The sequence below is a fragment of the Psammomys obesus genome, unplaced genomic scaffold (assembly GCF_907164565.1).
Source record: "Psammomys obesus unplaced genomic scaffold, mPsaObe1.curated_primary_1811, whole genome shotgun sequence".
In the NCBI taxonomy this organism is placed as follows: Eukaryota; Metazoa; Chordata; class Mammalia; order Rodentia; family Muridae; genus Psammomys; species Psammomys obesus.
Window position 1 is genome coordinate 15,326,474 of NW_026592548.1, and position 18,047 is coordinate 15,344,520.

The following is an 18,047-nucleotide window of genomic DNA, read 5'->3' on the forward strand; positions in this document are numbered from 1 at the left end:
GCTAGCCAGCAGGGACTTTCCTGGTCAATGAGACTGAGTGTTCTGTGTCTCACAGCCACAGCGCGTGGTGTCTTCAGCTGTCGGGCCTTCCTTTTTTGTTACAGTGAGTCACAAGAACAATGGCAATAACCCTGTGTTGTCTGGGTGCCTTTGGGGCCTCTCTGATCAAACAATCATGGAGAGGTATTCTGATCCTGGCACTGAGATTTTCCTTTAACAACCCTTGTCTTCTGTTTAGTTATGAACTTTAGGTAGAGAGAAATGGACCAAATTTTAGGGTCTCAAGTTGACTCAATCTTTTATGTGAGTGAGGAAGTTGACAACCATGCTGTATTCTTTTCATTTTAGAAGTCAACAACATCTATGAACATACTGGAATATCAGCTTATTTTATAGAATGGAAGCATCATGAGACATTGTAGAAATTATTACTGTAACAAGAAGCTCTGCCCAGCCAGCACAGAGGCTGACCTTCCTCAGATTCATGTTCACAATAACTGTCAAACTTTGACAAGTGGATCTTCTCTCTTTAGGAGCAAGATTTAATTATCTTTCTGAAAACAACAGATAGGATGTAATCAAAGCTCAAGTTTTACTTACCAAAGGTACATTTCCTATGAATTTTAACTATTTGTATGAGAATATTTCCAAATTTTAAGAAAAAAATGTTAAAATGTCTGCGTATGTTTTGTTAATTCCTTTGTTCTCAGCTGTATTTTGGTTACTGATTTGTTTTCTTACAAAAGACAAGTTATTATTTTTTTCTTTTCAGTTTAGGCTAGAGAACTGAAGTTGGTGATTATACACAGTAGGGGTAAAGAAACTGAAGATACCAAGAAAGATTTCAGAACATTCATACAGTTGGGGAAAGAAGTACTCTCCATTACCTTACACATGAGTGGTTTTACATGAGACTCATAAAGACAGCACAACAAAGCGGTGGACTGAAGTTAAAGTGGACATTCAACAAAGGACAAAGTAATCTGTTCTATACTTACAGGTAAGCCCACTGGGCCCAGTGGTCCTGGAGCCCCAGGAGGACCTGGGTAGCCCTATTATTTAAATTAAATATGAAAAATATAAAATTAATCATTTTCTTTTAAGGACATAAAAACAGTAACAAAAACAGCAGTTTGATAAGATTGCCCTTTCCAACCCAAGATACATGAAGGCACAGGCAATGTTCAACAGTAGGATCATAGAAATTAAAGATGTGTTTCCAGAGAAGCTGCACATCGTTTGTTAGGTCCTTGTTTGGAAAAGAAAGTCACTAGGTGACACCGTGTGTTACAATATGCCAGGATCATCTTAATTTCCTCTTTCTGTAGGAGCTGAGAGCTTACTTGGGGACTATGCTCCGTGATGCATAGCATGAATTACAACCTTTTCTAAGAGGTCAGGGAATTCCACATTTAAGGGTGGCACATGCGTTTAGTCCATTATCTTTTAGAAAGGACACATGAATTATGGTGCTAGCCCTAAATCTGAAGATGTCTTAGGAAGGAAAAGTTCTTGAATTCAATTGGTTTATGAGTAAGTTAGGTTCAATACCTGTCCCCAGCAGAAGTTGTTAAAAATAATCTGTGGCGATCTTCCGATGATACAGAGATTAAACATAAAGAACAAAAGGTGGAAAGAATTTGTAGACAGTGCTACGTGCCACCATTATTTTACTTGCTAAAAAAGGGAGTTCTAAAACTGATAAAAAACCTCCTTTTAATTTCCTTTAATACTCACTAGCTATTTAATAAACTAAAAACACAACCCAGATGTCAAATTTATCAGTTGTCATCTTGAAGACATAAGAGAATAAGGCAAAATTTTGGTCCTTAAACTCTTATGTGCCAAAAGACTTACCTCATGGCCAAAACTGGTGGAAAAGTGGTTGTGGATATGTGTAATATTAACTTTATTTGCACAAGAGCATGCAGAATTTTAATTGGATTTTTTAACCCAATGTGCTTATAGTCATTTAATAATTCTTCTTCCAGAGCTATAGAATATATACTTTTTTTTTTTTTTTTTTTTTTTTTTTTACTAAGGCAGCTTATTTTTATGGTTTTTCACGGACTTGGTACCATAGAACATCATTCTAGGATATAAAACAGCTAAAAAAATAGTTCAATGGAAATTTATTATAATGTATCATTTTCACTTAAATTCCAGTCAAGGCGGGTCTACCCACAAAAACCTTAACTTTGTTATTAGAGGTATTGGAAACAGAGTTTACAGATCCTGGAACTCTTACCATGACACCTTTTTCCCCCTGGGGACCAAGTGGGCCTGGACTTCCACGCTCTCCCTTTTAAAAAAAAGAAAGAAGAAAAAGATAACATTGATTCATGTTAAGGATGATTGAGCCAAGGCTAGAGAAAAAGAAACCATCAGAATCAGAATTTGTATGCACAGATTATCTTTATTTTCAATACCTTTGAAACTTACAGTTTGCATTTCAACCCTATGGCTGCAAATCTCCTAATATAATACAGTTCTCTTGTTTGCAGTCTTATTAAAATGAAGATAGAAATTATGGATAAACAAGCTCTTCTAAAAACCCTGCTAAAGTTTTATAAATGAAAAATGAACTAATATCTAGAACAATTGAAGAAATTACTTTCTTGGTATCAGTGAAGAGTTGCAGATCTCATTCTGGAGGGTAGTGGGAATCAAGTCTTCAGTGGAAAGCTAAGAGTAACATTTACATAAAGTTTCTAACATTGTCAAAGTCTTAGCTCATTGAATAATAACAAAATAAGAATAAAAAAGGACAAACATCTGATTTTTAGTTGAATGCTTTCTGTTTCTTATTATGTTAAAAATCAGCAATTATACATTAAGAACTTGCTTCATGTGACAAAAGAGAGTATTTATAAAGTTAAACTTATATTCCACTTTAAAGTAACTACAGATTGGCTACTAGTAGAGATGAAATAATTAGGGGAAAACTGAATTGTAAACTCTGTAGAACTTATTCTCATTCTAGGGAGGGAGGAAATCAGGAAGACTTAGAGACATATGGGGAGATTTCCTAGAGGGAGGAAATTAATAGACTCCATCAATTTGAATAAAAGCCTGGGATGGAGGAGAATATTCTGGACGAGGAAAGCTGTGAGATGGAACACAGGACAGGTGTTTAGTAAATGACTTGGAGGAAAGAGAAGAATAAACTGGAAGCTTATTTTTCTGATTCAAAATTGTTTCTAATAGAGGCTTAAAGGTAGAATTACATAGTAATTTTTCTCTTCATGCTTCTACACTGTTTATTTTACATTTGTGTTTTAGATTACATCTTTATAACCAGAAGTTTTCTTATGCTTTAAAAATTAGAAGCAAACACATAATTGGTCATATTTCAACATATTTAAGAGATTCAGTAGAGTAATATGTTATATTTTTTAATAAATTTTCCTTTTGTCAGCATATATTAATTGCACAAAGTAATAATTTTCATCGTTATATTTCTAAAGCATACCTTGACCATATGCATGCATTCTCTTATCATTGCTCGTGTTTCTGCTCCCTTTTCCTTCTATAACCCTAGTGGTATCCATTTTACTAAATTCTACACTTGAGAGAAGCCATGCAATGGTTTATCCTTTCAACCTGGCTTATTTCCCTTAACATGATGATCTCCGTTTCCAGACATTACCTGCAAATAATATAATTTCATTTTTTTGTCTACTTGAGGTTCTCAATGTCTCTTGGATGCACACATCTTTCCCTACATTTGTTATATTTTCATGCACAACTTCATCAAGATTTCTTGTATCTTTAGTTCACAGTTCAGATTGTTTTCTACTTTGAGATATTCTTCGTTTTCATCTCATGACCACATCCCAAAGTTCTTGAAAGTCATGATCATGACTGCTTTTTTTTCTTTTAATTTTTTATTTTTCTGTCTTAATGTCACCATTCCTTAGTCATATCTTCAATCTGTGAAAATCTTCCTTATGCTCCATTTAATAGTGCTGTTTTCCATAGTTTAGAATTTTGATTTATGGTACCGTACATATCCAAAATTCCCATGTTTTTCCCCAGAATCTATTTGTTTACTAAATTTGTCATTTTTCTTACTAAATTTCATCTCTAAATCTTGAGTTGACTTTCTTACCCATTTGTTTGTTTGTTTGACTCCTCTTTGAGGTCATTGGTCATTTTTTAAAAGTAAACTTTGAACACTTTGCTTAGCATTTCAACCACTTCATTATTTTTGGACTCGGTTATTGAGGACTTGATAACTTTTGTGGGAGTCGCATTGCCTTTCCTTTCTATTTTTCTTGTGTTTCTATGTAAATATTTTTGCATTTGTTGGGATATCCCTTCTGGTTTTATGTGAAAGTGTTCTTAGTGGGTGATTTTATCTTGAGCTCTCGATCTCCATCATTACTCAGAGGAAGGAAGCAGACCATGATAGAACAATTCAAAATCAAATGAGATATTTAAATACATAAAAAAACCCAACTAGAGATGTCAATTATATTTCCTTAAGAAGAAAAAAAGAAATGAGCTAAAATACTTACAGAATAAGATAAGAATTGAAAAGCTATTCAAGCTAAAAGTATTGATTATTAACTAATACAATGAAGGTGGGAAGTGTGTGGAAAAAACAAAGAATGTAAGCAACATCGGAAAGAGAGGAAAATATGTTGACAGCAGAAGAAAAAGTAGCAAGAGTAAGCACAATAAAAGAAATACAGGACAAAAACAAATATTCAGAAAGAAAGCAAGACCAGCCAGTGCCTTCTCCTTGCTGAGGAGGCAGAGGATGAAGATGTCTGTTCTTTCCTACACTCATCATTTTGTGGTTTCGTTGGTATTGGAAACAGGAAGGTACTGAGTAGTGTTCTATCTATAACTTGACCAGATTAGACCAGGGAAGGCTATTTGCAGGCTGAGCCCCAGAGGGCTTTTTCACTAGGCTTGATGGCTACTGTGACCACTGTTGGGTTGAATTATCGCCAGGATACAGGTTTATCAGTTCATGAAAGTGAGAACCACCTTAACTTGTAGATGTCATTTGAGCCTGTGGGCCACCTGATTGGATAGTCCCTTGTGCCAAAGGCACTCATTTGTGCAATCCAGTGTGGGGAAATGCCCAAGCAGCAGCTTTGTTCTCACCAAGTGTCTCTTGTACTCTGATGTTTTGTGAGGATGTGGGGACACACAGAACAGTGATTAGAGTCTCTAATCCTCCATCCTCTAGTCCCCTATCAGGATGATGAATGCCTTTTAATCAATCAACATAAAATACCACATGGAAGATGAAATTAGTCTGGACTTCTTAACATAAAACAAAATAAATTACCTTTTCACCAATGCTTCCAGTTACCCCTACTTCTCCAGGCAAACCAACAGGACCCTTGTAAGAAAAATATAACAGAAAATATGTATACATTACAACACTCTTGTAACGTCCTGGTTTTAAAGCACCCCTAATTATTATTTCTATCTACGCCTTAATTTTATTTGAGGGAAAATTCTTGTAGAGTAGACACTTAGCCTATGACATCACATTAGAATTAATTTAGCCAGTCAGTCAAAAATCACCTAAATAAAAGCTTAATACTTAACAGACACTTAGTTGGGAGACAATGTAGTCTTTGTCTTTATAAATTAATAAACAACAGGATGTTATAAAAATATTTACAACAGCCCAGCATGGTGGCTCATGCCTGTAATCCCAGCACTCTGGGAGGCAAAGGCAGGCAGATCTCTGTGAGTTCGAAGCCAGCATGTTCTACAAAGTGAATCCAGGACAGCCAAGGCTACACAGGGAAATCCTGTCTCAAAAAACAAACAAACAAAATACCTACAACTTTCGTATCTACTTGATGTGGATATGTTGGTATAAAATCATTTTGTGACTATTTCTTTGAAAGTATCTTAATACCCATTCATGTTCATTTATTTGTTCAATTATACAAGGATTGATGTCTGTTCTGAGTGCCACTGGTTGCTGTGGTAAGGACAGATTCAGGCCCTGTCTTGATGTCATAGTTATTTCCAGCTGTCAACTTGACACAACCCACAGTCACTTAGGCAGAGAGAAAACCTCAGTTGAGGTATTACCTCGATCAGCTTGGCCTCTGGGGACATGGGGTGGCATTTTCTTGGTTGTTAACTGATGTAATAGGAGGGGTGAGCTGAGAAAGTGGGCTGAGCAAGCCTGAAACACCAAGCCGCTAGGCAGTATTTTCCATGGCGGCTACTTCAAGCTCTTGCCTTGGCTTTCTTTGATGATGGGACTAAAACCTGTATATTAAATAAACTCCATCCATCCCAAGTTGCTTTTGGTCACAGTCTTTATCACAGTAATAGAAATCAAACTGAAAAAACTTGAAGCAGCACAGAAGGGGAACCATTAGCAGTTATGATATAAGCTTATAAAGGAAATAACTATGAAGCTGGAGAATTAAAGAGAAGGCAATTTAACAAGAAGAGTCTGGGAAAGGCTAAAGCCAGATAATCTGTAGCTTGAGTAGGAGGAGATCGGTCAGCAAAATGGATTCGAGGCTAGTATACATCCTGAGTAAGAAACACAGTTGTGAGGACAAACGAAAGAAGGCCACCAGCTATGCTGTTTTGAAAGAACTTGATTTTGGGTTCTCTCTGTGTTTGTATTTTTGCATAATTATTATCCTTTAAAGAAGGGGCCAATATAAAGATAAAAGAGCTACATAGAATAAGCATCAGAGCAGGAGCACATCACTGTTCTTTCTAAAGTTGAAAGGAAGTAGGAACGTTCTACCTTAAGGACACATAAAATGTCTTCAATAGCTAGCAGACATAGATCCTGCTTAGATATCTTTTTATATAACATATATTTACATATACAAAACAGTAAACCATGATCAATGGGTGACTGCTCAGAATCTAACTTAACACACAGATGATTTTTATTCACAAATTCATAGTCATATCTGTAATTGTTTCGTTGTTGCATGATCCTGGATACAATAACATGTATTAGGCACTGTGTGTGTGGTGTGTGTGTGTGTGTGTGCATGCTTTCATCATCACAACCACTAACTCTGGCAACATTATCAGGATTCTCCTTTGACAGATGAGATGGCTAAGTTAAGCAGAGGCGTTTAAATGGTAGAGGTAAGCTCAAGTGAACACCGGGCGTTTAAAATGTGACTGTTCCAGCAGATGTGTGCTATGCTTTGAAGACTTTAGTTTTACATTCCTCGATCATGTGCATTTTTTTGTCTTTTCTGTTTGGATCTGTAATCCATCTGGATTCTCATCATCACAAGACATAAGAGGAGCTTGGATAGTAACTTAACCATCATACAACCCTATATCTATATCTGTATCTATAGCTACCTGTCTATATCATCTCTATGTAATTTATATCTGTCTCTACATCTGTATGATCTCTATATATGTATCTGTATCATCTATATATACGCCTTGTATACATATATCTGCATATAATGCCACAGCCATCTACTGACTTGTGGCACCATACTTAGGCATAGCTTATTCCCAACGTTTTATTCTATTTCATTGATCATTCTTCTTTTTTCAGTTTCATGCATTTCTCTCACTCAGCTTTTTTCAAATGAGTTTATAGCTGGCTTTGAGTGCCATCATCAAAATAAGTAAGCCAAGAGAGGCTTAAGTCAGCACTAGCAAATCTGAAACCCACAGGCTTTAAATTCCCTTGCTCTGTAAGTGTGTATTGCCATTCAATATGAAACTAACTGTCCATGCATCTGGCAATGAGAGGAAAATCCATTTTGATTTGAAACTTACCAAGTTTCATTAAATTTAACATGCCATTGATGACCTATATTTTTACATTTCTAAAAAAAAGTCCAACAAGCTTATATAATTTGTCAGCAATTTTATAAAATATCCCATTTTGAAATGTTAATATCTGAAACAAAATGGCATGCTTGGTTGAGTTATTCAAAATAGTCACTCCTCATTTCTGTATGACAATTACACATCCCTGTGCTATTTCTGTCAGGCTTGCCACGGATCATACCTGGATCTTTCTTCCCTCAGTGTGGAAAGAAAACTATCATCCATCCTACTGATGCTAAGCTTCTCTATGTCACTTACTTAAAACAAAGAGAAAGGTGAGGACATTGCATTCACCAAACTGCTTTGAGAGGCCACAACACGAGCCATGACTCAAAGAGGCTATTTGTGAGCCTGGGCCTTAGGACACAGATGGCATGGAGCAGGCACAGGCAGCTCACAGGCCATCGAGAGCAAGTGAAAACAAAAGCTTTGCTATTGCAAGCTGCTGACATTTTAAGGCTGCTCCAACAGAGGCAGGGGACATCTGAAACTCAGTCAGATGGAGCTTGGTGCTTGCTTCCAGGAGTAACAACTAGATTTCCTCACTGCTTTCTACCCCATGTGGCAACAGTCCCAACTGAGCGGGGGAGCTTCCTCAATTAAAAAACCCGAGTCTCTTAATCACCTTAGAAACACAAGTAACAATAACTTTGCATCATGCTACAGCACTCAATTTTGTGTTTATTTTGACCCAGTGGCTAATATTTTTCTAATGAAATGTTGAGTTAAAATATACATTGACATAAAAAGGGAAAACTTGAATCTAGCTCAGACTGTTTTTGTGAAAGTTGTCTCACAGAGATGGTCATAATTGCCAGAACAATGTAGCATAAACACTACTAACAAGAGGACAATTGCCATCCATGGTAATAATAAAATGAACAAGAAGAGGCTCTTAAGGAAGATTACTCAGAGATGAGAAAATGAAACACAGAGTTATGTTAGAGGAAAGCTGCCAACACACAAAGGGAGCCGAGGAGCAAAGTTTCAAGGGAAGAAGAAGAAATCACTGTTAAGGAAGAACTCTGCAAGAGTGATGAGATTTGACATGGCAGGGTTAAAGGTCACCTCCAAGAACACCGTCAGGAGCTGCTCTGCCTTTGGACATGGCTGCTGAAGGGTTAACAGCATCCATGCGAATGAAGCCTGGAGAACAGCCTAATTGCTGACTCTCTCAAGAAGCTTGGCAGCAGAAAGGAGGCGATTGCTGTTGGAGACCACAGTTTTCAAAATCATTCTATTGAGAACATGATTTCTGCTCTGCCGGCCAAGGAAAAGAAAAGCCCGTGTACAACAGAGGTGCGCTTCTGAACAGAAAGCAATTATACCTAGGGTATATTTCCCCTCTGTTTCACAGAATGATTCTTTTTAAACAGCCTGATATTGGGGCCTAATCCATCATAAGTGGTTGGTACCAATACAATTGAAATGGCAAGACAATGTTGCTGGGTTTAATCTTCCCCCATGGGCTATCTCTTAGCCAGTTCTCCATCCATTGCTAGACAGCCTCCTCACACTGGAAATTATTTGCAAGCCATAGAACTCATGCTGGGAGGTGTGTGTCAGCCAATGGTTCCTATATGCTTCTCTTCTTCTTTTTTTTCTATTTTATTACAAACACTTTCCAAAAGGAAAGATCACAGTGTCCTGACTTGTTTTCATATTCATCCATGAAACAAGCACCATCTATACAAGTGAGATCCAGGACAAGATACAGCTCAGAACCAGGAACAAACACATTGTCAATTTTCCAGTGCTCAAAGGCCAACTGGGTATATATGGGCATAGTCACAATTCATTTAAATTGATTACCAATGGATGCTAGAATAGAGAAATAAAAGGCCCCCGAGTTTTGTTTCTTTCTATTCATTCTTTTTTATCTTAAAAAAAAAAGTGCTAGGAAAACTAGATGTCCACAAACAGAAGAACAAAACTGGATCTCTATCTTACACTCTGTATTAAAATTCACCTCCAAATGCATTAAAGGAAGACCTTTGTTGTGAGACCTGAAGCTTGGAAACTGTTATAGAGAAAAGTAGGGGAAGCACTTCAGGGAACAGGCACAGGCAAAGTCTTTTTGAACATGACTCTAGCTGCTCAGGAGAGAATGTGAGCCACTGGAAAATGGGAATTCCTGAAATTTAGATATTTCTGCATAGCAAAGGAGATGGCTAAGTGAGATTTCGCTTACAGCAGGAGAGAAAATATGAGCGACACTATTGATCTTTATAGCTTTCTTGCTGTTGACTTAGTTCTCCCATCATAAAATCTCCCCAACGTAAATGGGTTAAAATAAGAAACACCTACTCTGCCACCATTTCTGTAGGTCAGAAACCATGGGATAGCCAAGCTACCATGGGCAGCTCTGCCTCAGGGGTCTGACATAATTTCAGTCAGAATGACCCAAGCAGGCTACGGTCAGGAGGCATTGCTGCCTTGCCATACAGACCTTTTAGGGGACGAATTATGTAGAGTTTGGCTTACCACAGAGCACGTGATCCCAGACAGAAAGTGAGCAAGGGAAATGCCACCATGCCTCTCATGACCTAGCCACACAGTGTCATGTTGTCCATATCCCACTCATTAGCAGTGTGTAAGTCCATCCTACCTTATTATTATTCTCCCTCTCTCTTGAATTCTCTGTGTGTGTGTGTCTCTCCCTCTTGGTCCCTCTCTCTCATTCTCTTATTCCCCCATCCTCTTTTATATGCCCATGTTCCTAGATGCACAGAGGCCAAGGAAGAGCTGTACCTCGATTCATCTCTGCCTTGGTCCTTTAAGACAGGTTCACCCACTGAATTCAAAGCTCCCCACCACTGTGGCTCCCCAGTGAGCTCTTGGGATTTCCGTGTCTGCTCCCTAGTGCTGGTTCACAGTTGTACACAACCATATTCAGATTTTTCTTTTTACCTGGTGCCAGGGATTTGAATTCAGGTCCTTCTGAAATCATAGCACTATTCCTACCCACTGAACCATCACGCCTGCCTCAAGATCCTCCATCCTAAAAGATGGAAATTAGAGAGCTCTTCTCTGAGGGAATAATAGTAAAAAATTTATAATATATATTTTAAGGTCATAATGACTAAATTCTATTGTTGGCTAGCTTTGATACTATATTAAAACTTTGATCCTTATTAGTTATTTACATTCTGTAGCTTTTTAAAGTTGTACACACATATAGGAACCTCTAAATTGTTGTTAAAATGATGAACAGTTTTAAAGTGTTTAAGTTCTATACATGTATAAGTACCTCTAAACTATTGTTAAAATGCTGTAATGATGTGTAATTCAGTAACTAAATATCTATTAAGTTTATAGTGCCATACTAGTCAATTTATAATCAATGACTATCTAAGCAAAGCATATAACAAAAACTGTCAAGAGATAAAATGGTACAGAATTCCAGCAGACTCAGGAGTCAGCACACATAATGTTTGCTTATCTTTGACATTTTTTTTCTGGAACACAGCCATGCTTACGTGCTAATCAATGCTGCTTTTGCATGCTGCTTTTGCATGCTGTAAGTAGAATCTAGTGTAAAAGCAGACCATATGGCTCATGAAGCCCAAATCTGTTCTGTTGTGTATTTAGTGGAATACAAAGCAGTTGTGGAAACTATCTCCTTCACTCGTAGGAGTTACCAGCAATGTGTGCATTTTGGCTAAGAATGCTCATCGGCTCTTCTGTAAGCACCGATTCTACAGCTAACACAGTGAAAGACATCTTCAGCTAGAACACGTTCTCCTTAGAAGCTTAAAAAAACCACGTAATAATTGAAAACATTTCTTTATTTTTTTTCAAAGTGGGATATGTAATGGCCTATTTAAAGATTTTGCTAACTAAAGCCAAAATGTGGAGGGCCAAAAAGCCTGATGTGGAACAAATCAACTTTTAGGATCAAGAAGAAATATTATTTTTCCTCCCAAAGTCAGTAAAGACTTTAAAATGTCCTATTTCTATTCTTTTTTAAGTAACCACATCCTACCAATTCACTCTAAGAGTAATATAAAATTTGAATATTTCCTAGTTGGTAAGGGTGCTATAAAACATTTTTATAGAAAGTTCCTATACTTAATAATCATCTTCAAAAGTCACTGCGTATTACAGAGTGGTTTGAATGCCTCTTGAAAATTCAAATCTTCAACACGCAAACAATTGCGTAATAGGATAAAAGATGGCAGCTTTTGAAATTTACTTCAAAATACAGTTGACAAAGTGAATTCCCTAGAACTCTGTTCTGTTGTTGCATCTTGGAAACTTATTAGCTTATTAATATTTGTATCAGTTTTTATTTCCTTCCAGAACTACACAAGAGGATCTTAGTCATCTCACCATTAGACCCCAACTCTTATAGAAGTGGTCTGTCCTCTCTCACGGTAAGTTAGGATGCATCTCCCCTTAGTATTTCTGTGTAATTACTAGATTGTAGTCATATGCCACCTAGGAATTTGGTGTGCATGTTATAGATAGAACAGGCCACACTCTAAAGAATAAAAGGTCTAGTTACTGTATGCTGGTAGCAGCTGGAGCTAGACATGAGGCACTACTACACAGGTACTTTACCAGCCTGGCATAAATAAAATTAGGCATGAAAAAATTAATTTGGTACTTGAGTAAGTTTGGCCAAATACATGACAGGAAGCAACTAAAGGGAGAGAAGGTTTATTTTGGCTCATGATGGAGGATATCTCTCTCTCTATCTATCTATCTATCTATGGCAGTGTCCAGTGTGTGTGCCTTGTACTCTTAACATTTTGGTGGACCTATAGGTGGAAGAGGAGGAGAAAGAGGAAGAGGAAGAAGAGAAGGTGGTGGCACCGTTCTCTGAGTAAACAATTTCCTTCAGCTAAGACCTACCCTCTAAAGGCTGCACAGCCTTCAAGACAATGCCAAGCAGTTGAGGACCGAGTGTTCACACACTTGAGCATTTGATGTTTTGATGTTTCTGAGCACTGATGATAACGCTATCTGTACGCATTGCTTAACAACCAAAGAAAAACAATTTAATGAAAATCCTAAATTTGTTCATATTTCATAGAAGTGTCATAAACAGATTCTGTTCTACTTAGGCAACAAACCTATTTGAAAGCATAATACTCTTCATCACACTAAAGAATACATACTGCTTGCATGGTCAGTTAAATTTAGACTACAGACAGGAATTTCATAATTTTAGTTTCCTGAGGGTCTGTTTGGGGTCATAGAGTTTCTGTTCCAGCTTCCTTCCATATGGATATATAAGGTTCTCTACAAAGTGTCACTCAGCGGCCTGCCAAGCATCCAAATAGAAATGTCAGCCTCTGACACTTCCCCATCAGCTACCTGACACCTATTCTCAAGGATCAAATGTGCAGTCATGGAATAAACACTCAGAAAGAAGCTTTACCCCAGGCAGGTCTGGCAGTGATCAAGGGCCTATGCCTGGAATGTCCTCTGAGCACATGCTTGCAGTCACACCCATGTTATGGGAAACATGAGAAAGGAAAGGGTCACTCACGCTGCACCAAACTTGCCTGGTGGTGTGGCCAACGATGAGTCTCTCGGTGATAAATCAAAGGTGATAATGTGAGTATCGACAGAGAGCAACCACCTATTTTCGTTGAACTTAGGCTGTCTTTAAGTAAGTTGGATGAGAAATAAGTGGAATTCTCCCGAAGTGACTGGTGTTGCAATAGCAACCCCACTGTGGAGGCTCCCCGACACTAATAAGAAGCAGGCCTATTCACACAGAGGGATGTACATTCATAAGCTCAGAGCATATTTTTCAGATATGAAGAACAAAATTAGTTCTGGATGTTTTTTTCAGGCAATTCTTATAGGAAATGTGACTTTGGGGAGTTCTATCCAAGACACAATTAGAGTGAGAAAAATCTGCTGTCTCATGTTTCTCAGCACTCCCACAAAACCCAAATTGCTCCAGCTAATAAATGAGGAAGGGGGCAACATGCTATGCCACGTGCTAATGCAGACTCGAGTTCCAGCTTAACGCTTGAATTCCAAAGAAAGGCTTTGAACCAGGTTTGTGTGTCTGTGTGTGTCTTTTATTGTAAATAGACTTCTTTTTTTCAGATAATATGCTGGCTGTGGTTTGCTCTCCCAGTTTCCCCCCTTCTCCCCTTCCATTCAGATCAACTCCCTTTCTGTCTCTCATTAGAAAACAAGCAGGCTTCTAAAGGATTATAACAGAAATAATATGATAATATGATATGGTAAGACAAAAACTGACATATTGGAGTTACACAAATTTGGTTTCACCTTCCCAACTCTGAAAAAAACACATGAGCAAGCTCCCTCTTTCTATCACCCAGCTTTAAACAGCTATTTAACCATAAGGAAGAGCAGTACCAGTTACTTAAGAGGCATTAAAGCCTTTTGTAACAATTAAGAAAATGTTTACATGGAAATAGAATTTGAAATTTTTCTAGTAAAGAGTTGTACCTGAGGTTCTGGATCTACATGATCACTCAGAACCGATTTACACACAGATGTGACCTTTAAGAGATCAGTTTTCCTTAAAGGGTCAACTTGGCTTTCTAATCTTGTATGAGGTCTTTGAAGTGGGTTCAGTGTCCTGTCCAGTTTGATCTCTTCCTTGCATATGCAAACGATCATAAATATTTGTACACTGGATATCGGTTTCTTAATTAAAATAGTGAAATTATGGAAATCCTCACATTGTATTTAGACAAACGAATCTGTGACCTTTAGATTTCTTTGCCTAAAGTCTCATAAAAATAACAATGGAAATGTAGAAGGTACAGAGGAAGGAAGGAAGTTGTCCCCAAGAGACTTGTTCACTAGGCCCTGACTAGCCTCTCTGCAGTTCTCTCATGGCTGCGCCGTGGACTTCTGCATTAACACTTGACTGAGCCTGTGACTCATTCAGAGCACAAGGGTAGGATAGTGTCTTTAAAACACAATGCAGAATTGCAGAACCCAAATGCAAAATATCTCATCTCAATGGGAAATATTACACAGAAAGAAAATATTTCATTGCTCTTAGAAATGTTTCCTGACAATAATTTCAAGTGTTTGTTACAGAGAAAATGGTAAATTCTGGTTGCATCCTTAGGTCCACATATGAAAAGTAAATAAATTCATTATGTTTGCAATCAATACAAAAAAAATTAATGAATGGTAGCAACACCACCTGCCTGTTAAATTGAATCCATATTTTGATTTGAAATTAAGAGCCAAAGAAACTACATTTGTGTTTATTGCTTTTTTTGTTGTGTTGTTGTTAATGAGGAAAGACTAATGAAGCAGGGCATGCACAGACAAACACAGTAAAAGCTGGTGCGTCCTAGAACAAGTGCAATGTTTTAGGGCAAGAAAAGACACGCTGCCGCATGAGGGCCCATTCCCACCAGCTGTCTGTTTTTATAGATAAAGTTTCACTGGAAACAGAGCCAGGCTCTTTCATTCATTGTTGTTTGTGGCTGGGTTCTCACTACAGCTTCGTGGCTAGGGGACTGTGACAGAACCCACATGGCTCAGGATTTTAAACACACAGCACCTGGTCCTCTACAGTAATGCTTGCTGATCCCTGTTTTAGGCTATTTATAATCCTTCACCCACAACTTACACAGAGCACAGATTATTTGTTAAAGGAGACACATGAATATTTTCACCAGCCTATTCCCAGGTTTCCATATCCCCATCCTGTTCTATCAACATAGTCATTTCAGCAGGAGGCCCCAAACAACCCTTTATCCCAGACCCTTCCATCATTTCCATCCAACCATCCTTTTTTTTTTTTTAACTCAAAGAACCAACACAATCTCTATCTTACATATTTTCAACAAAACAGGGATCTTCACCATTGTGCTGACATAGAAATATGCATAAAAGAAGATACAATGCACTAGTAATGAGCGAAAACCTGTAGCACACAAACACAGATTAACAGGAAGACTGTTAGAACACTATTCCAACAAAAATGCCTGTAAAGAGCCCCTTCTAGATGAGAACTTAGAATAATCTTTTCTCAAAAGCTGTGATCCATACCATAACATCCATACCCAAGAGAATGGAAATAAGTTTCCAACCAAAGAAAGACTTTCTCTATCAGCACACATGTCCTTACGAGACATACCAAAATAACTTTTACTTCTTTTTCTTAGAGTATTTTATGTAACAGAACAGAATTTTCAGTAAAATCAAGCACATTTTTTATTTTGTCATTGTCTACACCAGAAACTACCTAGGGACAAAATCTTATTTAACTGTATATCTGACACTCAGAAAGTGTTCAATAAGGACTTTTTGATGACAGATAAATAAATGAAAAGTGAAGTTCCATCTTTCTTTGGCTTTCTTAAGTCTTTCTATCTCTGGAGGGTGAAAAGATGGCTCAGCCAGCAGTTAAGAGTGCATGCTACTCTTACAGAGAACCAGAGTTCAGTTCCCAGAACCCATTGTTAGTTTCTGGTAACTACAGCTCCAGGGAGAGCTGATGGCTCTAGCCTTCACTAGCATGTGTGCGCTCATGCAAACATACCACACCCCACAGCACACACCACACACGCACGCACGCACACACGCACGCACGCACATACGCACGCACACACACCATAAAGTAAACCTTTTAAAAACATAGTATTCTTTTAAAACACAGAATACAGGTTCAAGATGAAGAAGAACACTGGGACACATGTCTTTGCAAATGGTAAAAGTACTTCAAATCCATGAAGTACTATCCATGCATGAGAAGAGCCACCGCCACAGCCATGTCTATGCTAAGCAGCTCACAGTCAGTGCCGTCCCTGTTCAAACACCAATGAGGTTCTTCACATCGTCCTTTTGGTGTTACTTCTTTATTCCCTCTTCCGTTTTTGGAGACAGGATCTTTTCTAGCCCGTTCTATCTGAAGATGGCTTTAAACGCCTGGTCCTCCTGCCACTACCTCCTGAGTTCTGTGTTGACAGTTCTCTCGTAGTGTTTCATGCCTCCATAGACATAATACTTTTGCATTTTAAGGGATGATATGCTGTGGCTTTGGAAAAACTCCTTCTCAAATAGTAATGTGCTCTTTGTATTCCCATGTAGGAAAGGTGTGTCTTTATTAGGAACAGAATCAGAAGCCTGCAGCCCATAGCTAAGTGGCCCCAGGAAGCTGAAAGCGTTAGAGATAACATATTTCTAGTCCTATCTACACTACTAATCTGACCACAGACAGTGATTTACACTGTCAAAATCTAGCAACTTTTTAAAGTACAAAAGGAATAATTACATTTACCAAGAAATTTATAGATATTAACAAATACAACAGTCAAAGTTCCTGGTGTATCACAAGTTTTTAATGACGAGTACTTTTTTTTTCTGGTAACATACTCCGTTAAAGAACCATCTGAGGATAGCATCCATCATGGGTGTCCACACTGCATAATTTTCTATTCCATAAGAAACCCATCATTCATGCCATCCACGAGTTTGACAGAGTGTTTACAGCTGTGCCTTAGGCATGTGTAGCTTAACATCTGACATTTTATGGGGAAATGACAACAAGATTCAGAATGTGTGGGGCTAAAGGTAACGTGTTGTAACATTAGCTTCTCTTCTTTGGTTAAATCATGCTTCGAGCTTCAGGATCTAGTTCTTCCAGGAATCAGGGCTTATGATTTAGTGCTTCCCTGTAAAGCTAACACTTTCTCCTTTTGAAAAAAAAAAAAAAGAGCAGGGAACATAATAAAATAAATTTCTATCAAACTAATTCCATGGTAATTTTACCCAAGCACAGCCCTGGACCCTCTATCAAGTGAGGGTTTGTGCTGAGCACTTCTGACACACTTCCCAGTTTCTTCAAATCTTTCCTGTTTCCATTATAAACATGTTTCCATATTCCTTGCAAATTAATAACATTTGACAATATTTTAAAACTGAGTTGTCAGGTTGGCTAAGGATATTATAGGGTAAAACTTCAGTTTGCTCTTCTTTCAATTTTTCCTAAATGTTAACTCAGATCTTCCTAACCATTAATTTCCAAGGATATACTTCAAGGTTCCACTTAAAGACCTTCCTCATTTCTCTTTCTGTTCACTAGACACTTGTCACTATTTATCACAGGAGAGGATGGAGAACAGAGGATAGATTAGGCTGCACACAAATCCCTGCCTTTGGTAAGTTAGGAAATGTGTGAAGTAAAATCCAATAAGCTGAGCTACATTTTAAGAAATAAATTAGGATGGACATCAGAAGAATCAGGAGCCTGCCACAGAAGGCCTCTAAAATGC

At 37.8% G+C, this 18,047-nt stretch overlaps 1 protein-coding gene across 1 annotated transcript in view; it reads right to left on the reverse strand.

The window, feature by feature from the left end:
• The window catches only part of Col24a1 (collagen type XXIV alpha 1 chain), a 247,837-nt gene that overhangs the window by 106,117 nt on the left and 123,673 nt on the right, over positions 1–18,047 (reverse strand). The window contains exons 25-27 of the mRNA XM_055614315.1: positions 5,306–5,359; positions 2,249–2,302; positions 999–1,052 (exon numbers count right to left, since the gene is read on the reverse strand). Coding sequence (XP_055470290.1) covers positions 999–1,052; positions 2,249–2,302; positions 5,306–5,359 — 162 coding nt within the window. The remainder of the gene's footprint in view (positions 1–998; positions 1,053–2,248; positions 2,303–5,305; positions 5,360–18,047) is intronic.